Source organism: Brienomyrus brachyistius, chromosome 4 (assembly GCF_023856365.1).
Source record: "Brienomyrus brachyistius isolate T26 chromosome 4, BBRACH_0.4, whole genome shotgun sequence".
NCBI lineage: Eukaryota > Metazoa > Chordata > Actinopteri > Osteoglossiformes > Mormyridae > Brienomyrus > Brienomyrus brachyistius.
The window spans coordinates 14,994,955-15,018,517 of record NC_064536.1 but is presented as its reverse complement, the minus strand read 5'-3'; the positions used below and the strand labels follow the sequence as shown (position 1 = coordinate 15,018,517).

General features: G+C 45.7%; 2 protein-coding genes and 1 long non-coding RNA gene across 5 annotated transcripts in view; 2 read left to right on the top strand and 1 right to left on the bottom strand.

The window, feature by feature from the left end:
• LOC125739963 (uncharacterized) overlaps positions 1-23,563 on the top strand; it is a 305,354-nt gene that overhangs the window by 234,759 nt on the left and 47,032 nt on the right. Inside the window, exons 17-20 of the mRNA XM_049010567.1 lie at positions 9,546-9,659; positions 14,653-14,766; positions 17,324-17,422; positions 19,714-19,827. Of these exons, the coding sequence (XP_048866524.1) occupies positions 9,546-9,659; positions 14,653-14,766; positions 17,324-17,422; positions 19,714-19,827 (441 nt within the window). The remainder of the gene's footprint in view (positions 1-9,545; positions 9,660-14,652; positions 14,767-17,323; positions 17,423-19,713; positions 19,828-23,563) is intronic.
• Positions 1-23,563, bottom strand: part of LOC125739972 (uncharacterized) — a 188,638-nt gene that overhangs the window by 155,647 nt on the left and 9,428 nt on the right. The window lies entirely within an intron of this gene.
• LOC125739968 (MAM and LDL-receptor class A domain-containing protein 1-like) lies at positions 1,376-3,969 on the top strand. 3 transcript variants are annotated; one of them, XM_049010575.1, is made up of 7 exons: positions 1,376-1,516; positions 1,632-1,791; positions 1,866-2,029; positions 2,243-2,354; positions 2,494-2,590; positions 2,694-2,760; positions 3,329-3,969. In XM_049010575.1, exons 2-7 carry the CDS (start codon positions 1,749-1,751, stop codon positions 3,416-3,418), a joined length of 573 nt encoding a protein of 190 aa, XP_048866532.1. In that variant the 5' UTR covers positions 1,376-1,516; positions 1,632-1,748; the 3' UTR covers positions 3,419-3,969. The 3 variants fall into 3 exon arrangements, with proteins under 3 accessions (XP_048866532.1, XP_048866531.1, XP_048866533.1); XM_049010574.1 differs by lacking the exon at positions 1,376-1,516 and having other exon boundaries at positions 1,525-1,791; positions 1,918-2,029; XM_049010576.1 differs by lacking the exon at positions 1,376-1,516 and having other exon boundaries at positions 1,525-1,791.

Here is a 23,563-nt window from a genome sequence, read left to right as displayed (position 1 = left end):
CACTGGTAAGGCCAGTCCGCGGTCAAGCCAGGGACGTAGGGTGCAGCTACAGTTAACAAACCGGACACAACAGTCTTTTGGGGTTTTCTACATACAAAGCAATTATGGTCCCTGTGTCGGGGTCACTAATAGAAAGTAAGCAACTGAAAGGTATATGTCTCAGGGCTTAAAGGAGCCCTCAGCTAACATGTGGGAAAAGTGTGTCACCCAAGGAGGGGGCAGTGATAATGAGCAATTAAAGTTTTTGAGAAATTGGCAACCCTGACCAGGATGAGCAGTTAGAGAAGGCTTTGAGTTGCTTCTGCTTCACTAGACCTCCACTCCCACCCCCCATCCCCTCCCCCACAGATGTGGAAGAGGCAGGGCATGCAAAGCGACATGTGGCAGATGACCCAGAGTCATGTAACCCTGCAGGAGGTCCATCAGGTGGTGCTGGAGGCGTCTGTGGGTGGTTGGGCGGGAGACGTTGCTCTGGATGACATCACTCTTACCCCTGGAGCTTGCCGTCACTCCGGTACACCCTTTGCTGGTGACATTGGCTGTTGATACCCATGCTTGGTTATCAGCATCGATCTATTAACCTAGAAGGAATAACACTGTTAAATGTTACTGGTGTCCAGTGCTGATCCGCAGCTTTGGGACCACAATCATCTCATCCTAATTCCTCTGGTCTACATGCATCCAACGGACCCAGGACCCCCAGACCTGTGTCACTTTGAGGACAGTGACTGTGACTGGACCTCGGAGAGCTGGGTGCGGCGTTCTGGTGGTGGTCCCAGTAGGGAGCCAGGATCCGATCACACCACCGACACACCCCTTGGGCGTTACTTTTACCTGGGCTCCTCAAGCTCCCAGCCCCCTGGTCACATGGCCTCACTGGTCTCCCCAGAATTCGCTGCGGGTAAATCGAAGTGAAATTTACCCCCATCCTGCTGAAGTCTCACTGTCCCGTTCCATGTGCTTGATGGTCACACCATCTCCCTATCACAGGAACAGGTGACTGTCTACAGGTCTGGTACCACATGGATGGGGACAGCATAAGTACCCTAAACGTGTATCAGAAGAGCGAGGATGGCGGACGCAAACTTGTTTTTTCAAAGACTGGCAGCCAGGGGGAGCTGTGGAGGCTTGGCAATGTCAGGCTGGAACCTATGGAGGGGTCTGCATTCCGGGTAAGGTTGGCTAAGTGGGGTCATGACTGATAGATATGCGATCTTCATGTCACCACATTGCAAACTCTGCAGATAAGGTTGTTGGGCAATTACTGTCATTATCATGTTCCAGATTGTGGTAGAGGGTGTCCGGGGGACAGGAGTATCTGGGGGCGTCGCCATTGACGACGTGCTGCTGTCTAATGGAGCCTGCCCACCCCCTGGAGTCTGTGACTTCCAGGGCAGTCTGTGCGGGTGGACCAACGTTGAGGCAGGCGACCAAGCCGATTGGCTACGCGGGCGAGGGAGCTCCCCTCTTCCCAGCACGGGGCCCCGCGTGGACCACACCATGGGCTCCAGCCAAGGTCGTATCTCCATGGAGAATGTGGTGCAAAACAAGGGCAGAACGAGATTAGCCAAATTTATAAACGATACGTGTGCGGCTCAGAGTGTTTGAGTTCACAGTTGGTCTCTCGCCAGGCTACTACGTGTATGTGGACAGCGCGGTGGGACAGAAGGGTGACAAGGCCATGTTGTACAGCGAGGTCTTCCAATCAACCCAGGGAGACGGCTGCTTGAGCTTCTGGTACCACAGGCATGGTCAGAACATCGGCAACCTCAGCCTCTACAGCAGCACCAGGTAGCTCAGCCAGCAAATCTGTGATGACAAAAACCAAGTCTCCCAAAAGAGCCCCTCTCATGAACACCTCATAGGTGAGGACTGCTGGCTGGCTTTGGGTCCTCACAGCACTCTCGACAAACCCAGGATCCCCTTTGGCGATGACGAGAAGGACCTGCTGCTGTGGACAGAGGCCACCAGCCAAGGGGACACCTGGATAGAGGCCACTGTGGCGGTCAACAACATGGAGCCATTTTGGGTAAATGAACGTACACGTATCTGCCGGGATGTTCTTAAGCTAGCTTACTCCCACCTGTCTATAATGTAAAGTCATACCCATGTCACTTTTGGAACAAACCTATATGGTATCTAGCCAGCAGGTGGCATAGTAGTTAAGGTGGTTAAGTGTTTATCTTTGAGTTACCTTCAGTAACATTCTAAAGGTAACCATAATACTCCGCCTCCCCCCCAGTTTGTTTTTGTATACGAGAGAGGGGAGGGCGGGCCAGGACACCTGGCTCTGGATGACATCCAGCTCATCAAAGGAAGATGCTCCAGCATCAATTCCTCCCTGTCTTCTCCAGGTACTAGCTGATCATTTTAGGTCTGTTAAATATAGGCTGGTAGTTCCTTAGAACTTCATTATTAATAATAATGATGCTGTTTTTAATGTAAGAGGACTTCAGCAGGTGAGCCCTTTGTTTCTCCATTTTGGTCACTCAGCTGCAGTTTACGTCGGCGTGGGTTTGGGTCTCGTGCTTTCTGTTGCACTAGGGGTCATCGCTAGCGTGGTCTTACTGCAGAGGAGTTTGTCCACCATGTAAGTCGACTCGTCAAGGCGTTTAAGAGGCTGACATTGGGGATGACAGTGATGAAGGCCTGCTTCTGTAACCATGATGTCGTCTTCTGTTTTGTGAGTGTAGGATACCCAGTGTGGGAGACCGTGACGTGGACAACATCATCTTCCACATGCATGACTGCAAACTAGATGTGAGTCAGCAGTGATGAACAGACAGGAAATATATACCTAAAAATCTATTATATATAATTCTGCTATGAGTCTCTGCTCTGTGCTGCTGTCTATCCGGAAGCTTGTGGGATCGAATCTCGGGACCAGCAAAATAATCATATCATTCTTCAGCCCTTGAGCATTGGACATAACCCCAACTGCTCTGCATGCTGGCTTACCTTACGCTCTGAAGCAAGATTTATAGTTTCAGATGCTGAGATGGCACGTTTTGGTTGTTCAGGCTCGAAAATGGCATACTTTGGGTAGTCCTGTTGCCTAATGTCTTCCAGGGATGTGGGTTTGATTCCTAGGCTCAGGATTGTTGCTGTTTCATTACTTATTCTCCGCAAGACTGTTATGTATTTCCCTCCAAAAATATGGTGAACCAGAGTTATGCAAAGTTTGTGAGTTTCAGCCCTACAATGGACTGGTGCCTCTGCCTCTTTTCCAGGGACTTCGGTCTCTCCAAGACCCAGAACTGGAGAAGTGCTTATGGAAAAATGTTTGAAATGTACCTGTAATGTTTGGTCTTTGGGCTCCGTTTTCCAGGAACTGGAGACCACAGGTTCCTCTGAGAAGCTGACAAATACATCCCCCGCTGTTGACATGGACACCGAACCATCGTCATCGGAAGCCTAGCAGGAAAAACCGATCAACACTGATGACTTTTTTAAAGCTAGATAAAAGTCTGCTGATATGAATGGGACCCTCCAAGCATGACCTCGGATATCTAGCGGAAAGATTTCCAAGTCAAAGCATTTTTTCTAGCAAGATCCCTTTATCCAAATCTTTTTCAAAATTTACCGGGTATTTCAGCGTTTCATCCTAGTTTGTTTTTGATGAGTTTCAGCCAGTGAGGGTTTACAATTGTTTCACGTAATGAAATATTCCTGAAAGCCTCTGTACCAGCAGGTGCAATGCCAGATATAGGGGGGTGGGTGATAAAACCATACATTGTACATGTTTTGTCCACATTCACTTCAGCATTTGATAGGTTTGTCATTTCTCACTGCAATTTGTGAAAGTATGGAGTCTGGTCACAGTCAGACACTGGTACGGAGATCAGTGATGGATGAACGTGTTGGATGTAATGAGAAGTTCCACAATGTGGTCGACATGTCAAGGCCCTCCATACATGTAATATGAACTATGAGCAATAAAATAAAGGGAATTACTTTTTATTGTGCTAATCTGCGGTTCTTCATTGTTAGTGCAAAGCATGCAAATAGATATCATAGTAGCTCCTCTCCATCCATCACTGCAACCACTTAATCTCAACTGGGGTTGCAAGGGGGACCGGAGCCTATCCCAGGAACAAGATTCACAGGCAGGAACCAACCCACCGCAGGGCACACAGACATGGCCAATTTGTAACCCATCACCACGAAATGAGTCTTATGGGTGAGATTTACAAATTTTGTAAATCTCACCCATAAGACTCATTTCCTGGTGATGGGTCACATTTAGACTCGCCAATCAACCTATGCTGCACTCTTTCAGACCACAGGAGAAAACCAGAGGCCCTGGCAGAAACCCACACGAACACAGGGACAGCATGCAAACTCCACTCAGGAAGGACCAGGAGCAAACCCAGGCCCTTCTTACTGTGAGGCAGCAGCACTAACCACTGTGCCACTGTGCCACCCTGCAACTGGTCTCAAAATGCATAATTAAAAAAATAAAATAATTAATTGGCAGAATGTTTCAGAACATATTTTGAGTAAAAAGTTAATTTGTTACTTTTATGATCTTCAGGGAAAAAGTCATAAAAAACACTGAACTGGACATTCCTCAATTTTCACTGGCCTATTAGCTGGAGAGTAAGACTATGTATTACATTACTCTAAAATTGTGTATTACCTTTGCCGCGTTCATTAGATTAAGTGTATTCCAGCTGGAGTCTCTCTTAAGGCATAGAGTACATTACCTCAGGAACAATCTGTGTCAGGTTTACTATTTCATAATAGTTACTCTTGACATTTAAAAAAACCTTCACCAAGCAATAACAAATTAACGATCCTGCTTGCGCTGGTTGAGAGGATGGAGGTTCAGAGGCTAGTCAAACTCTCCAGTTCTCATCAAATAATTTTATGTAGAGATGTGACAAGTTAAGTATTTCACTAGAGTGACCACATTTTCAAAGCACCAAAACGGGACACTTGTGTAGCTCGTCTGTGTACATGTGTGATCTCATGCACACGCATAGCGCCCTTCCTCAGTCAGCTAATGACCACTTGGTCTCATCCTCCTCCTCCTCCTCATCATCATCATCATCAGAAAGGGATCAGGGGAATAATCACTTGCACAAATAAACACATATTCTACGTCAAATCACTGTACATTTTTTAAATAGAACTTCCTTTAAACATCTCAGTGCAATTAGTAGTGCACTAACATTCACTGTTGCTGATTTAAGAAACTTAAGAAAGAAATGTATGTGCATTGTATAAATACTAACTATGGACAAACTCGGGCAATTCAACAGTGTACAAATATTCACTGTTGCTTTCTGGACAAATCCAGTGCATTTTGTTTGTTTCCAAAGGACCATATTAAATATTAATTCACTATTATATGCATGGAGTTATATCATACTGTAAGGTTCACATGTTCATATGAAATTCACTGAAGAATGGATGCTCCTCAAAAGCATTTTCTTTGGTAGGATTTCCTTATACAAGTCCGTAAAAGTGTGGTCCAGGTTCTGACTTATGGCGAGCAAGGTTCTATGGTTCTGCTCGTCCATCCAAGTACTGTTCATTATGAAGAAGATCCTCCCCACAGATGCACTGGTGCCTGGAAAGCTCACTGTAAACTGAATGAGAAAAGACATCTTTCTGTGGATGATGTGCTTCTGACTGATAGTGGTGAATATATCCACCCAGTGGTCAGCTGGGGTTCATGCACTCTGGCAACTTCTCCTCTACATCCTTCCTGATGCAAGTTGTCCTGTCAAAGAGCTCCGAGTCACTGATCTGGCACCGGACCTCTGAGGTCAGATACTTCATTGAAATTCAGAAAAACATTTAATACATATTAGTTCATTACCATCAATTCAGCTGTGACCATTTCAAGTCTATAATGCCAAACATTTCAAGTCTATAATGCAGGATTCTTTATTCTGTCACCCAACATATGCATCTTTTATGTCTTTCTGTCACAGCTAAGAAAAATAACTATGTATTAATTGGTTTACTATCCATTGTTGATAAGGCAAATACTGCATAAGACCATAGATTCTCCTTGTGTATTCATAATTAAACCAAAAGGCACTGTGTTAAAAACAGTGTTCATTACCTCCTGCCATTGGGCCACACTCTCCGGCAGTGTGCAAGCGGGTGCCGCGTTTTGTATGTACAAATATAATGAATAAAGTGCGTTATGAGAGAATTAGTTGGCGGGGGGGAGCTTGTCCCGTTACTCTTATTGTTACTTGTTATTAAGTGACATGGATAATATCCCCAAAAATAACACGCCGGGCCACTGAGTCCGAGTCGGTTTCTGCTTAGACCGCTCCCGCGATTGGTATGAAGGTATGTAACTATTTCCTGCTGTGTGTAAATAAAAGTGAAAGTATTTTAAAGCTGGAGTCTCCATTTTGTGAAGAAACACGGATAGGATGCTGGACTAATACAAAGACACTTTGTATTGCAAGGTAAGATTATATTTAACAGATACAATTATTAATAAAATAAGCATGTATGACACACTTATATACAGTGTCTGCGCCGGTGATTTAAGGTTGCAGGTACTATAGAGAAGCTAGATTATTACCTGGTACAGGTGTGATCGGCAGCTGATGTCTGATAGACAAAATTCTCGGCAGGTACGGGAGGTCAAACCCATACTTTGACTTCTGACTATAAAATGCACACATATCAGCTATGTAGGATAATTATATAGGTAAATTTTAACTTGTAGCTCACGTGGCCCCCAGTGTATTTTGGACGAAAATGTACAATTCAAGTCGGCCTATAAAAACCACAAAACCAAAAAAAAATATTTTGTGTTTTTTTTTTCCTCAAGCAAGACGGTTAAAACAACAGAGATTTGTTCAGCAGCTTTGTCTAATTTAAAAATAAAATTTATTGTAAGGCAGGTTTTGATAATGTGTGGGCTTATGTGTGAGAGTAAAAGATCAAGACATAAAATGCAGTAGAAATCCCAGGTCTCACACCTTTATTTTTATACCTGTATATAAATTAATAGAAGCAGCATGAATAATACACTCACAATGGATCTGAAATGAAATAATGACTTTGATGTTAAAGTATCAAATGTGAACTTTACTTCTATAATGCAATCAACAAAATTCAATGTGCTGGTGATTTTTCATTTGGTGATTGGAAAGGATCAGTCAGGACCACAAAAGGGAGGCACTTTCAATTCAGTCATTCAGGCTAAATGGCAGGACACCCCCCCATCCCGCATGTCCCCATTGGCTACCTACTTGTAGTTGAATCTCTGACTCTCGGTTGTATGAAACTCTTGTAGCTCTTCCTTGCTGTCAGTTTTGATGCCATGGTGAATGTTCATTACAGGAAGCCCAGGGCAACGGCTGCCTGAGAAACTTGCTTAACTTGTCGGTGCAGATTATTGGAATGATGTTACATCACTTATTATTGTGTGGAACAGGGAAGGTCGACCTACAGGCCAGATTTACTACTGAATTATAAACATGTCATGGGTTGGTCCCTCTTCTAATTGGTGATTGGACTGACAAAGTCCTTCATCCTCCACTATGGAAAATTGGTGATCACCCAATGCAATCATCTCCATTATTTTAGTAGTTGTTTCTTTAGCTCTGGTGCTGCTAACTTTGAATACTGATAAAGCTTTAATATCAGCCAGCAGTAATGGTAATTTAACCAGTACATTGGCAGATTAAATCACCGGCCCCAGGGCACATACCTTCCCCCCCCACCCGCCATGCACGTTATGCCACTTCTTCCCCCTGGACTGTCCAGAGTACCAGAGGATTTTATCTGAAAATGATTGCTGACTGCCTTCACAAACAGGGAACAGAGCTTCAGAGTCTCCTGGTAATTAACTGGGCCCTGAGACCCCAAAACCCAGTTTCCATTAACCAGTGTGCTAAGATGCAAACAACAAGCACTGCATAGTTACTGGAAGATTTCGTCCAAAAACGGGTGCTGATGGTCGCCATGGGGATCAGCGCTCGAGGCCCCCCTAGGTAACTGAAGGGCCCCAAAACCACAGCTGGCCAAAACTGTGCAGGATCTAAAGGTGCATTTCCACTTGCATACAGGAACCATACCCGACCCGTTCCACGTAGAGATAATAATTACTGTGCGGTTCCAGCTCCCTTTAATTGTCCACTGCTCGAGGGTCGGCTCGGTAAAGGTGTTGCCAGGTTTGTAGAGCAAAATGACACTTATTTACAATGATTGAACCGTGGGTGAACATGGCCCTCCTGAATGGTTTAGTTGTCCCTGGCAGTGACACATACATCTAGAACAAGTCGTGGGCTTCAGGAATGCCATGATGTTGCAGTCCAGACCATCACTGGTCCACCCCCGTGCTGCACTCTGGGTACATAACAGTGCTTTTCTCTTGGGACTCTTTGGGGCTTTTCCACACCGGAACTGTAGGAAAGACAGTGGAAAACAGTAATGTGGACATGCAGGTTACATTAGCCTAAGCTATGTGATCATATGTCCAAGACAGGATTTACATTAAGTGTATTTCCAGTGTATATTTAACAAGCCTCATGAATCGGCACAAACCTCGGATTTGGGCTCGCGGTCTGGTGCAATTTCAGTGCAGCAATTTCATTTTCACAGGAGCCCCAGCATCAGTCATCTGGTCTGGATCGGCACAGAAATGGAGGGAGCTGCTACTGAAATGACCCCCCCTGTGGAGTGTAAAACAAAGACAACTGGGAGGTGAGACAGAACCTGCGTCTGATTGAACTGCTTTTCAAACCAACAAGAAAAATCTCCCCAGCATTTTTGAAAGAGAGAGCAATCAGTTGTACCTTAATAAATTGAAACATTATTGTCGTTCCGACAGCATCTAGGTTTGTATTTCCCAGCTGAAATGACAATTTTTTCCAAAAATCCATACTCTCAAAAATATGACTTTGAGTATTTTTTTAAATCTAATTAATTATAAATAGCAGTGATTGTAGGAATAATACCCATATTAGACAGGAACACTGTCAGGGTCGTGTTGTGAAGAACATTGTGATTTATGGTAAAACGACTGTTACAGCCACTAGCATGCATGTCTCTTTGGGTCTATAGTCAGGCCATAATATAAAAGCAGAAAGGTATCCTAGCCAGGGCTGGCTCAGTGTGGAACATGTTAATACGTGTAGATTAATAAAAAGACCTCGACATCTTCTTTCTCCTCCTTTTTCTTCCCCAATCAGCCAGTTCTTTTATACTAGAGGGAGCAAACAGATCATCCATCCTATCAGAAATGGTCACAAATAATGAAGTGGAGCATAAACTAACCAATAAACATGTAAACAAATAAATCAATAAACAGGAATAAAAAGCAACGACAGCCAAGTCTAGCAACTGAGATTGTAACAGTGATATTAAACCTTTAATACTGGAATCTTAACTTTGAGTGAGACAGTTTATTTCACATTAAGACTGTAAACAAGCCTGTTTGCATAAGAGCTTCATGGGATATAAAAGTACATGAAGGCAGAGCAGAAGGCTAAATAACTGAAGATTTAATGTGAATTATATGGACTATGTTTAAAGAATGAGGATTTTCCTCTGACTGTCCACAGTGTCCTGATGGAGAGAGCAGGCTCACCTGTACCCAGCTGTGTTTCCATGAAGAGTGACAGGTCAATGGACCGACCAATCGGCGTCAGAGAGGGACCATTTCCATCAGATCAAAGGTAAATGTGCATTTAAATAAAGCGAGACACCCCCCTGCAGACACCCTTCTGTCACACATCACTCCTGTCACTCTTCCCCACCTACTCCACCCTGTCTGTACCCTCTTCTTCAATTTCTTGCTGCACAGGAATAAAATCCTGGAATAATATAAAAATATTTTATATTGCAAGGTAAGATTTCACGATGACTCTTTACTTGATGGTAAACTCACCTCAGTTCCTACTGTAGCACAAATAATGAACAAATCATCTAGAAATATAGTCGCTGTAGCTCTCTTCATGACAACACAGGCACAGGTCGGTACTTTAAAAAACGGGTGTTTATTGCTTGGACGTGGCTCATTCGGCTGACGAATCCACCGTTTCGCCATCAGGTCAGCACACGGTACGCCAGCACACTTCACCCCGTGAGAACGACATTTTTTAAATAAAACATAACATAAATACATCGGGGGTGGCATGGTGGTGCAGTGGTTAGCACTGTTGCCTCACACCTCTGGAACCCGGGTTCGAGTGTCCGCCTAGGTTACATATGTGTGGAGTTTGCATGTTCTCCCCATGTCGTCGTGGGGTTTCCTCCGGGTACTCCGGTTTCCCCCCACAGTCCAAAAACATGCTGAGGCTAATTGGACTTGCTAAATTGCCCATAGGTGTGCATGTGTGAGTGAATGGTGTGTGAGTGTGCCCTGCAATGGGCTGGCCCCCCATCCTGAGTTGTTCCCTGCCTCGTGCCCATTGCTTCCGGGATAGGCTCCGGACCCCCCGCGACCCAGTAGGATAAGCGGTTTGGAAAATGGATGGATGGATGTTTCGACTTATTGTTGGCCGAACTCTAAAGACCCCCATAACTCTTGGAACTCTCTGAGGAGGATTTCCAACAAGGAAATACATTCCTTAAAGCTACATAGTTTCTTGTTTATAGAGTCCAGAACGTTTGCAAATTCTTGGCCAGGTGAATAGGCAACTTGGGGCGAATCCTCAGGCCGGCTCCTCTTGGTAGACAGAGTAGTTTTGCTAGTCGTCGGCGTAGTGGTGAGGTTCGGAGCCTTGGGTTTCCCCATGATGATCCTCTGGAAACACTCGTTGACGAAGCTGAGCAAGCTGACCAGATCCTCTTTAGGCTTCTCCAGAGTGGGATTGTTGATGTAATATAAATAAGTTTATATTCTTACACTTTAGGCTGTCCTAAGCAGGCGTGGATAATTAATTACTACAGTGTAGATGTTTTCATATTCAGAAGCACGTCGCCATGCCAGATGCTACCTCATAAGAACTTGTGTCACTTCCTACAGCATAGTGCACCTGACAATTGAGTTAGACCATAATATAAAAGCAGAAAGGGTTCCTAGCCAGGGCTGACTCAGTGTGGAACATGTTAATACGTGTAGATTAATAAAAAGACCTCGGCATCTTCTTTCTCCTCCTGTTTCTTCCCCAATCAGCCAGTTCTTTTATACTAGAGGGAACAAACAGATCATCCATCCTGTCAGAAATGGTCACAAGTAATGAAGTGGAGCATAAACTAACCAATAAACATATAAACAAATAAATCAATAAACAGGAATGAAAAGCAACGACAGCCAAGTCTAGCAACTGAGATTGTAACAATGACACTAAACCTTTCATATTGGAATCTTATTTTTAGGTGAGACTATTTCATATTAAGCAAGCCTGTTTGCATCATGAGTTATATGACATATGAAAGTACATGAAGGCAGAGCAGAAGGCTAAATAACTGAAGATTTAATGTGAATTATATGGACTATGTTTAAATAATGAGGATTGTCCTCTGACTGTCCACAGTGTCCTGATGGAGAGAGCAGGCTCAGCTGTACCCAGCTGTGTTTCCATAAAGAGTGAAGAGTTAATGAAGGAACCAATCAGTTTCAGAAAGGGCCCTTTTCCTACAGATCAAAGGCAAATATACATGTAAACAAACACAAGACACCCCCCTGCAGATATGCTTCTGTCACACATCACTCCTGCCACTCTTCCACATCCACTCCATCCTGTCTCTACCCTCCTCTTCAGTTTTTTATTGCAATCTCCATTACTTTGGACAGTTGACCCCAAATATCTTATCTCCTCCACATTCAATGCAGAGAAAGAGAGACTGGTTGCGATTGGGGTCATTGTACCGGTACCACACAGGCAACGGACAACACCATGCTGGATTATAAAAATATATGGGTCAACTCGTCTGGGAGGGGCCTATAATGTGATCTTACACCCTGTACTAACCAATGAATAGTACCTACTTTTTCTTATTGAGGAACTGATTTCTGATTGCATAGTTGAAAGAAGTTTAGCAAAAGCGATTTCACCCAGGCCTTACAGTGCACATACTGGGACAACATCAATCACCTCAAGACTCAGGAGCACATGACTGGCAGGCACTGTTATACACAACTAATGAGGGAACAGACAAGGGGCAGCTGGAGTGATCCACAGGAGGGCTGAAACGAGAGGGAGCACAAATGAGTAATAGGTGTGGCTCTATCGAGCCACACTAGAGAGAGAATGAGAGAGGCAGGAATACAGGGCGTGACAGTTCCCCCTCCCCAATCCGTGCACTCCGGGCACAGATGGCAGACCGAGGGGGGGACCTACAGGGCCCAAGCAGCAAGGCAAGGAACAAGAGGGACGCCAGATTGGAGAAGGGCCAACAGGACACTTGGTGACCTGACACGACAGACCGAACCATAAATTGAGTACCCCAAGAGGGGTACCAAACGAGCAGGGACTAGCAAGAGACACATGAGATGAGACTGGGGCAACACAGCAGCATGGAACACAAAGTGGACCAGAACAGGGTGGACAAGTGAAGGGTCACCAGGGTGAGGACCAGGCAACCAGGGGGGAACCACACACCAAGGAGTAGGAGAGGTGGGACAGAGCACTGGGGCAAAAACTGAGATGGGGAATGAGGGAACGGGGCTGCGCTAGGAGGTCCACTGGACCCCGGGAAGCGGGGTGTCGACCCCGGAACACGAGCCCCCCCGGGCTTCGGGAGGCCAGCAGGACCAGGGGGAGCCAAGGGGACAGTAGTACTGGGCTGAGAGGCGCCGCCAGGGCTGCAGGGCTGGGACCAGTGGAGTCTGTCAGGCAAGAAGAGAGACTGAGGCCCAAACTAAGAGGCACTTGGGACCGACCCCCCCTGGTGGCGTCCCCTCACTTCCTTCTCTGGGAGGTGGAGACCCTGCCGAGTCTCTTCTTGCATCTCCCTCTGTATCAGGAGCCTCTCCAGAGCCTAGAGTGTTATGGCAGACTCATTCCACACCATAATATAAAAGGAGCACGGCAACTAAAGTTGAAGTTTTAAAGCAAAACTGCAGTAAATTTAAATTAGATCAATAATAAACAATATTGTCTATCCATCCATCCATCCATTTTCCAAAGTGCTTATCCTACTGGGTCTCGGGGGGGGTCCAGAGCCTATCCCAGACGCAATGGGCACGAAGCAGGGAACAACCCAGGATGGGGGGCCAGCCCATCGCAGGGCACACTCACACACCATTCACTCACACATGCACTCACTATGGGCAATTTAGCAACTCCAATTAGCCTCAGCATGTCTTTGGACTGCGGGGGGAAACTGGAGTACGGGGAGGAAACCCCACAACAACATGGGGAGAACATGCAAACTCCACACACATGTAATCCAGGCAGAGACTTGAACCCGGGTCTCAGAGGTGTGAGGCAACAGTACTAACCACTGCACCACCATGCCGCCATACCAATAAACATATAAACAAATAAATCAATAAACAGGAATAAAAAGCAACGACAGCCAAGTCTAGCAACTGAGTTTGTAACAGTGATATTAAACCTTTAATACTGGAATCTTAACTATGAGTGAGACAATTAATTTCACATTAAGACTAACTGTAAACAAGCCTGTTTGCATCAAGAGCTTCATGGGATATGAAAGTATATGAAGACAGAGCAGATGGCTAAACAGCTAAAGATTTAACGTGACCCTGTCCACATTATATGGATTATATTTATATAGTGAGGATTTTTCTTCTGACTGTCCACTGTGTCCTGATGGAGAGAGCAGGCTCAGCTGTACCCAGCTGTGTTTCCATAAAGAGTGAAGAGTTAATGAAGGAACCAATCAGTTTCAGAAAGGGCCCTTTTCCTACAGATCAAAGGCAAATATACATGTAAACAAACACAAGACACCCCCCTGCAGACACCCTTCTGTCACACATCACTCCTGTCACTCTTCCCCACCCACTCCACCCTGTCTGTACCCTCTTCTTCAATTTCTTGCCGCACAGGAATAAGATCCTGGAATAATATAGATATTTTATATTGCAAGGTAAGATTTTACGATGACACTTTACTTGAGGGTAAACTCACCTCAGTTCCTACTGTAGCACAAATCATGAACAAATCATCTAGAAATATAGTCACTGTAACTCTCTTCATGACAACACAGGCACAGGTCGGTACTTTAAAACGGGCGTTTATTGCTTGGACGTGGCTCATTCGGCTGACGAATCCACCGTTTCTCCATCAGGTCAGCACACGGTACACCGTGAGAACTACATTTTTTTAATAAAACATAACATAAATACATCAGGGGTGGCATGGTGGTGCAGTGGTGAGCACTGTTGCCTCACACCTCTGGGACCCGGGTTCGAGTCTCCGCCTAGGTTACATGTGTGTGGAGTTTGCATGTTCTCCCCATGTCGTCGTGGGGTTTCCTCCGGGTACTCCGGTTTCCCCCCACAGTCCAAAAACATGCTGAGGCTAATTGGAGTTGCTAAATTGCCCATAGGTGTGCATGTGTGAGTGAATGGTGTGTGAGTGTGCCCTGCGATACACTGGCCCATCATCCTGGGTTATTCCCTGCCTCGTGCCCATTGCTTCCGGGATAGGCTCCGGACCCCCCTGCGACCCAATAGGATAAGCGGTTTGGAAAATGGATGGATGGATATATGGACCATGTTTAAATAATGAGGATTTTTCCTCCCATTGTCCATAGTGTCCTGATGGAGACAGCAGGCTCACCTGTACCCAGCTGTGTTTCCATGAAGAGTGACAGGTCAATGGACCGACCAATCGGCGTCAGAGAGGGACCATTTCCATCAGATCAAAGGTAAATGTGCATTTAAATAAAGCAAGATAGCCCCCTGCAGACACCCTTCTGTCACACATCACTCCTGTCTCTCTTCCTCACCTACTCCACCCTGTCTGTACCCTCTTCTTCAATTTCTTGCTGCACAGGAATAAGATCCTGGAATAATATAAAAATATTTTATATTGCAAGGTAAGATTTCACGATGACTCTTTACTTGATGGTAAACTCACCTCAGTTCCTACTGTAGCACAAATCATGAACAAATCATATAGAAATATAGTCACTGTAGCTCTCTTCATGACAACACAGGCACAGGTCGGTTCTTTAAAAACGGGTGTTTATTGCTTGGACGTGGCTCATTCGGCTGATGAATCCACCGTCAGGTCAGCACACGGTACGCCAGCACACTTCACCCCGTGAGAACTACATTTTTTAAATAAAACATAACATAAATACATCGATGATGAACACGGTACATAACATTAAGATAAATGAAAACTACAAAATGAAATAAAGCAAATACTTCGTTGGCTGCTTGTCATGAAACAAAGCTTGTGCCTTTAAAGTCCCTGTAAACACTGGTGCTACCTTCCTTCATGAATATGTATGAAGTTTAACACAATTTACGGAGAGCCATGCAATATGTCTGCTCCCTGTACCATCCATGAAAGAGAGAGAGAAAAAAGCTTTATTACGCCGTTCACTGAACGCAGCGGCTCATTCTCGCGAGGTTTGGCATTTTAACTCGTAAATGAATATACTAAACATCCATCCTTCCATCCATTTTCCAAACCGCTTATCCTACTGGGTTGTGGGGGGTCCGGAGCCTATCCCGGAAGCAAGGGGCACGAGGCAGGGAACAACCCAGGATGGGGGGCCAGCCCATTGCAGGGCACACTCACACACCATTTACTCAGACATGCGCACCTATGGGCAATTTATCCTCAGCATGTTTTTGGACTGCGGGGGGAAACCGGAGTACCCGGAGGAAACCCCACGACGACATGGGGAGAACATGCAAACTCCACACACATGTAACCTAGACGGAGACTCGAACCCGGGTCCCAGACGTGTGAGGCAACAGTGGTAACCTCTGCACCACCATGCTGCCCCCGCCAATCATCTCGTATCTTAATATTAAGCAAATTAATCCAGATTATGGTATTAATACTGTATTGAATATACATAATTTATCCACCCCTGATGCTCTGGTTTCTCACTATAGCAATAGTCTTAATGACCTTCTCAACTCTTTAGTTCCTATGAAAACAAGGTCTGTTTCCTTTTCTTTTTCTGTTTCTGCACCCAGTTTTTCAATCACAATCGATAACTCTTGTGTCCCCTCAGGTTAAGAGTCTGGGTGTCGTCCACAAGAGCACATAATCATTTCAATCTCATATTAAAAATATCACTCGGTCCACATAGCTCCATCTTCGCAATATTAAGGAACCAGGGCTCAAACCTGCAACCCTCAGGTTGCCGAACATTAGCACTGCCTCCTACGCCACCATCTTCCCCTCGTTGGGTTGTGAAAAGTCATTAGGTTGTTGCCAAGTCTCAGTCAAACATGGAAGATCAAACTTATGGTTGATGAGGAGATCCTGGATGATATGCGCCTTGCTTGTAAGTGAGCTGATGTTTAATAATCCGAAGTTGACAAGGATGTTGTCATGGTTGTCGGAGTTGTTAGCCGACCTGGCTAGGCTGGCTAATAGCTCGTGGTTAACAAGATGGCCGGTATTGCGTTGAGTGCGTCGAGAGGTGGACCAATAGGATTATATCGGTTTGGAGATGTCAGAGTGAAAATGCCGACGAGATCCCTGATGAATGTACCTCCTATGAGGCAGTAAAGTAATGTTTGGATGGAGGAGAAACTCTGCCGGTGGAGGCTGCAACAAGTGAGATCGGAGCCAGAGAAGCTCCTCTGCCGAATACTGAAAAAGTCCAGCACCAGGTCGATAGACGAGGGATAGGAGAGTCCAGACGATCGCAGACAAACCATATATACCGCCAGCCCACATCACTGTCGGAACCAAGCAGCCCAGATAAACACACCTAAGTGGTCCTGTAGCCGAGACTACGGTAACCTAATCTTGGTCCACTTGCAAAAGTAAATCACCGATGATAGCAAAAGAGATTAGAGGAAAATCTCTTAGACGAGAAGTAACTACAGTCGGTAGTTACAATATACAGAAAAAGCAGTACAAATGACCAGAAAGTACCGGAGAGTAACGGCAGCAAGACACACCAGCATTCACTCATCTGGGTATTGGGCTCCCAGTAATGCATAAGTAATAGCATAATACTACATTATTTGTGTACCCTGAAGTAAAGTGTTACCAGTTTTAGTTAATGAATAGAATCAATAATAAAACAAGCATGTATGACACACTTACATGCAGTGGTGGTGCCAGTGAATTAATAATGCAGGTGTTATATGGGAGCTGGATTAAGTATTGCGGGTGTCATACACTGTTACTCAAACCAGTCCCGGGGGGGGGGGGGACCCCTAAACAGTGGCCAAATATTATAAATAAATAAGTTAAAGATACACATATACCCTTTATGTTCACAGAGGCCCCAGCAGCAGTCATCTGGTGTGGATCGGTACAAAAATGGAGGGAGCTGCTTCTGAAATTCCTCCTGTGCAGTTTAAAACAAAGGGAATTGTACGGTAAGACAGAACCTGTGTGTTTGTACTGCTTTACGAACAGACATTAAAACATCTTCCCAGCATTTTTGAAAATGAGCGTAATCATTTTTAACTTATTTAACTTTCTTGAGACATTTTAGACTTTTGGGAACTGACCAAAATATATTGTGGGGTAATTTTATCCCCCGCCCTCCCAGGGAATTAATTGTCATTGTTGCGACAGCATCTATGCCACTAGCTGAGGTGGCAGTATTCTCAAAAAATATATATTCTCAAAAACGTGGCAATGAGTTTTTTTTTAAATTCTAATCAGTAATAATCATAAAAAATTCCAGTGATCACAGGAGTAAAAGGAACAGGAATAAGACAGGAACACTGTCAGGGTCGTGTTGTGAAGAACATTGTGATTTATGGTAAAACGACTGTTACAGCCCACTGGCATGCATGTTTCTTTGGGTCTATAGTCAGGCCATAATATAAAAGCAGAAAGGGCTCCTAGCCAGGGCTGGCTCAGTGTGGAACATGTTAATACGTGTAGATTAATAAAAAGACCTCAGCATCTTCATTCTCCTCCTTTTTCTTTCCCAATCAGCCAGTTCTTTTATACTAGAGATAACCAACAGATCATCCATCCTATCAGAAATGGTCACAAGTCGTGAAGTAGAGCATAAACAAACAAATAAACATCCATCCATTTTCCAAACCGCTTACCCTACTGGGTCGTGGGGGGTCCAGAGCCTATCCCAGACGCAATGGGCACGAGGCAGGGAACAACCCAGAATGGGGGGCCAGCCCATTGCAGGGCACACTCACACACCATTCACACACACATGCACTCCTACGGGCAATTTAGCAACTCCAATTAGCCTCAGCATGTCTTTGGACTGCGGGGGGAAACTGGAGTACCCGGAGGAAACCCCACAACAACATGGGGAGAACATGCAAACTCCACACACATGTAATCCAGGCAGAGACTTGAACCCGGGTCTCAGAGGTGTGAGGCAACAGTACTAACCACTGCACCACCATGCCGCCATACCAATAAACATATAAACAAATAAATCAATAAACAGGAATAAAAAGCAACGACAGCCAAGTCTAGCAACTGAGTTTGTAACAGTGATATTAAACCTTTAATACTGGAATCTTAACTATGAGTGAGACAATTTATTTCACATTAAGACTAACTGTAAACAAGCCTGTTTGAATCAAGAGCTTCATGGGATATGAAAGTACATGAAGGCAGAGCAGATGGCTAAACAGCTAAAGATTTAACGTGACCCTGTCCACATTATATGGATTATATTTATATAGTGAGGATTTTTCTTCTGACTGTCCACTGTGTCCTGATGGAGAGAGCAGGCTCAGCTGTACCCAGCTGTGTTTCCATAAAGAGTGAAGAGTTAATGAAGAAACCAATCAGTTTCAGAAAGGGCCCTTTTCCTACAGATCAAAGGCAAATATACATGTAAACAAACACAAGACACCCCCCTGCAGACACCCTTCTGTCACACATCACTCCTGTCACTCTTCCCCACCCACTCCACCCTGTCTGTACCCTCTTCTTCAATTTCTTGCTGCACAGGAATAAGATCCTGGAATAATATAGATATTTTATATTGCAAGGTAAGATTTTACGATGACACTTTACTTGAGGGTAAACTCACCTCAGTTCCTATTGTAGCACAAATCATGAACAAATCATCTAGAAATATAGTCGCTGTAGCTCTCTTCATGACAACACAGGCACAGGTCGGTACTTTAAAAAACGGGCGTTTATTACTTGGACGTGGCTCATTCGGCTGACGAATCCACCGTTTCTCCATCAGGTCAGCACACGGTACACCAGCACACTTCACCCCGTGAGAACTACATTTTTTTAATAAAACATAACATAAATACATCGGGGGTGGCATGGTGGTGCAGTGGTGAGCACTGTTGCCTCACACCTCTGGGACCCGGGTTTGAGTCTCCGCCTAGGTTACATGTGTGTGGAGTTTGCATGTTCTCCCCATGTCGTCTTGGGGTTTCCTCCCCGTACTCCGGTTTCCCCCCACAGTCCAAAAACATGCTGAGGCTAATTGGAGTTGCTAAATTGCCCATAGGTGTGCATGTGTGAGTGAATGGTGTGTGAGTGTGCCCTGCGATGGGCTGGCCCCCCATCTTGGGTTATTCCCTGCCTCGTGCCCATTGCTTCCGGGATAGGCTCCGGACCCCCCTGCGACCCAATAGGATAAGCGGTTTGGAAAATGGATGGATGGATATATGGACCATGTTTAAATAATGAGGATTTTTCCTCCCATTGTCCATAGTGTCCTGATGGAGAGAGCAGGCTCACCTGTACCCAGCTGTGTTTCCATGAAGAGTGACAGGTCAATGGACCGATCAATCGGCGTCAGAGAGGGACCATTTCCATCAGATCAAAGGTAAATGTGCATTTAAATAAAGCGAGACACCCCCCTGCAGACACCCTTCTGTCACACATCACTCCTGTCACTCTTCCCCACCCACTCCACCCTGTCTGTACCCTCTTCTTCAATTTCTTGCCGCACAGGAATAAGATCCTGGAATAATATAGATATTTTATATTGCAAGGTAAGATTTTACGATGACACTTTACTTGAGGGTAAACTCACCTCAGTTCCTACTGTAGCACAAATCATGAACAAATCATCTAGAAATATAGTCACTGTAACTCTCTTCATGACAACACAGGCACAGGTCGGTACTTTAAAACGGGCGTTTATTGCTTGGACGTGGCTCATTCGGCTGACGAATCCACCGTTTCTCCATCAGGTCAGCACACGGTACACCAGCACACTTCACACCGTGAGAACTACATTTTTTTAATAAAACATAATATAAATACATCGATGATAGACACGATACATAACATTAAGATAAATGAAAACTACAAAATGAAATAAAGCAAATACTTCGTTGGCTGCTTGTCATGAAACGAAGCTTGTGCCTTTAAAGTCCCTGTAATCACTGGTGCTACCTTCCTTCATGAATATGTATGAAGTTTAACACAATTTACGGAGAGCCATGCAATATGTCTGCTCCCTGTACCATCCATGAAAGAGAGAGAGAAAAAAGCTTTATTACGCCGTTCACTGAACGCAGCGGCTCATTCTCGCGAGGTTTGGCATTTTAACTCGTAAATGAATATACTAAACAAAACTATACTAATATATTAAACTATCAAAGGCAAATATACATGTAAACAAACACAAGACACCCCCCTGCAGATATGCTTCTGTCACACATCACTCCTGCCACTCTTCCACATCCACTCCATCCTGTCTCTACCCTCCTCTTCAGTTTTTTATTGCAATCTCCATTACTTTGGACAGTTGACCCCAAATATCTTATCTCCAACACATTCAATGCAGAGAAAGAGAGACTGGTTGCGATTGGGGTCATTGTACCGGTACCACACAGGCAACGGACAACACCATGCTGGATTATAAAAATATATGGGTCAACTCGTCTGGGAGGGGCCTATAATGTGATCTTACACCCTGTACTAACCAATGAATAGTACCTACTTTTTCTTATTGGGGAACTGATTTCTGATTGCATAGTTGAAAGAAGTTTAGCAAAAGCGATTTCACCCAGGCCTTACAGTGCACATACTGGGACAACATCAATGACCTCAAGACTCAGGAGCACATGACTGGCAGGCACTGTTATACACAACTAATGAGGGAACAGACAAGGGGCAGCTGGAGTGATCCACAGGAGGGCTGAAACGAGAGGGAGCACGAATGAGTAATAGGTGTGGCTCTATCGAGCCACACTAGAGAGAGAATGAGAGAGGCAGGAATACAGGGCGTGACAGTTCCCCCTCCCCAATCCGTGCACTCCGGGCGCACATGGCAGACCGAGGGGGGGACCTACAGGGCCCAAGCAGCAAGGCAAGGAACAAGAGGGACGCCAGATTGGAGAAGGGCCAACAGGACACTTGGTGACCTGACACGACAGACCGAACCATAAATTGAGTACCCCAAGAGGGGTACCAAACAAGCAGGGACTAGCAAGAGACACATGAGATGAGACTGGGGCAACACAGCAACATGGAACACAAAGTGGACCAGAACAGGGTGGACAAGTGAAGGGTCACCAGGGTGAGGACCAGGCAACCAGGGGGGAACCACACACCAGGGAGTAGGAAAGGCGGGACAGAGCACTGGGGCAAAAACTGAGATGGGGGATGAGGGAACGGGGCTGAGCTAGGAGGTCCTCTGGACCCCAGGAAGCGTGGTGTCGACCCCGGAACACGAGCCACCCCGGGCTTCGGGAGGCCAGCAGGACCAGGGGGAGCCAAGGGGACAGTAGTGCTGGGCTGAGAGGCGCCGCCAGGGCTGCAGGGCTGGGACCAGTGGAGTCTGTCAGGCAAGAAGAGAGACTGAGGCCCAAACTAAGAGGCACTCGGGAACGACCCCCCCCTGGTGGCGTCCCCTCACTTCCTTCTCTGGGAGGTGGAGACCCTGCCGAGTCTCTTCTTGCATCTCCCTCTGTATCAGGAGCCTCTCCAGAGCCTAGAGTGTTATGGCAGACTCATTCCACACCATAATATAAAAGGAGCACGGCAACTAAAGTTGAAGTTTTAAAGCAAAACTGCAGTAAATTTAAATTAGATCAACAATAAACAATATTGTCTATCCATCCATCCATTATCCAAAGTGCTTATCCTACTGGGTCTCGGGGGGGTCCGGAGCCTATCCCGGAAGCAACGGGCACGAAGCAGGGAACAACCCAGGATGGGGGGCCAGCCCATCGCAGGGCACACTCACACACCATTCACTCACACATGCACTCCTGCAATTAGCCTCAGCATGTCTTTGGACTATGGGTGGAAACCGGAGGAATCCCCACGACGACATGGGGAGAACATGCAAACTCCACACACATGTAACATATATATGTAGAGAGAGAGAGAGTGAGAGAGAGACAAAAAGATAAAGAAATAAGGGAAGAGAGAAAAAAAAAAATGCCAGTGCAAGGAGAAAAGTCAAAAGGTGCGAATGAAGAAAAGTGTCTCCTGAGAGAGAGATGGGACCCCTTTATAAGGCCAGCCTCCCTACAGGTGCCCTCAATAATGGTATTAACCTAACCAGGCCCCGCCCTGTCTGTGCACTGGCAGACGAAGACCAAAAACTGTGGATCTCTTCCAGTTGGTGAACACAATGCTCTCCAAGCTCAACCCTGGCTCGGACCCCCAATAAGCTGTGGAGATCTGCCGTCTGCTGGCAGAGCTACAGGGAGTAATTGACTGTGAGGTGTCCAAGTGTCGCCCATCTCCTGAAGTGTCTGAGGACGTGTCCACTGTTTTCCTGTGGCCTGCGACAGAGGTTTCTGTTAGGGGCAGATAACCCTCTGCAGCTCTTCCTACCATAGTAGAGCACAGGAAGAAAAAGTGGTGGAGGCAAGCAAGTTCTCCAATGCCCTGCCCTGCAGGAGACACCTCTACACCCTGTCCAGGAGACATTGCTGCTACACCAGTTCCTGATGAGATCCCTGAAGAACCCGTCCTGATCCCAGCTGAGCTCCACCTATCCTTTTAGGTACTATGCCCATCTTCCGAGGCATCCGAGCTTCATCCATCTCCAAAGATCTCCTCTGAGGTCCACCCAACCCCCAAGGTGTGTGCCAAGCCCTGTCCGTCTCCTGAGGTGCCCGTCCTGCTAAAGACTCTGCATGAACAACTGAAGGAGAGCAAATCATGGTCATGGTTGAAAGAGTGGGAGTCTGTGTCCAAGTGGGAAAAATAGTGCTAATGAGCAAGAGGGTGTTGGCACATTTTGACACATCTTTGCCACTCGAGCTCACCTGCGATGACTCCCCAAGTGAACTGGCAGCCATGGTGTCCCACACCATTGGGAGAAGACAAACTAATAGATTGTGCTTCAGAAAATGTCGAAGAAATGAGAAATTTAAAAAGAAACCCTGGGCAGTATCCGGATTAAAAACTTCCACACTTACCCATCCGGATGAGGATTCACCCAAATGATGGACCATCAGCCCCTGACATCCATTTCCAGTCCATATTCAGGGACACCAGCCCTGGCTGCAAACTGCATGCAGCACTGGACGCTGCTCCTGGGTGCCCAGTGTAGGTTCCCCGTAGCCTGAATAAAGGCGGCCCCACCTTTATCA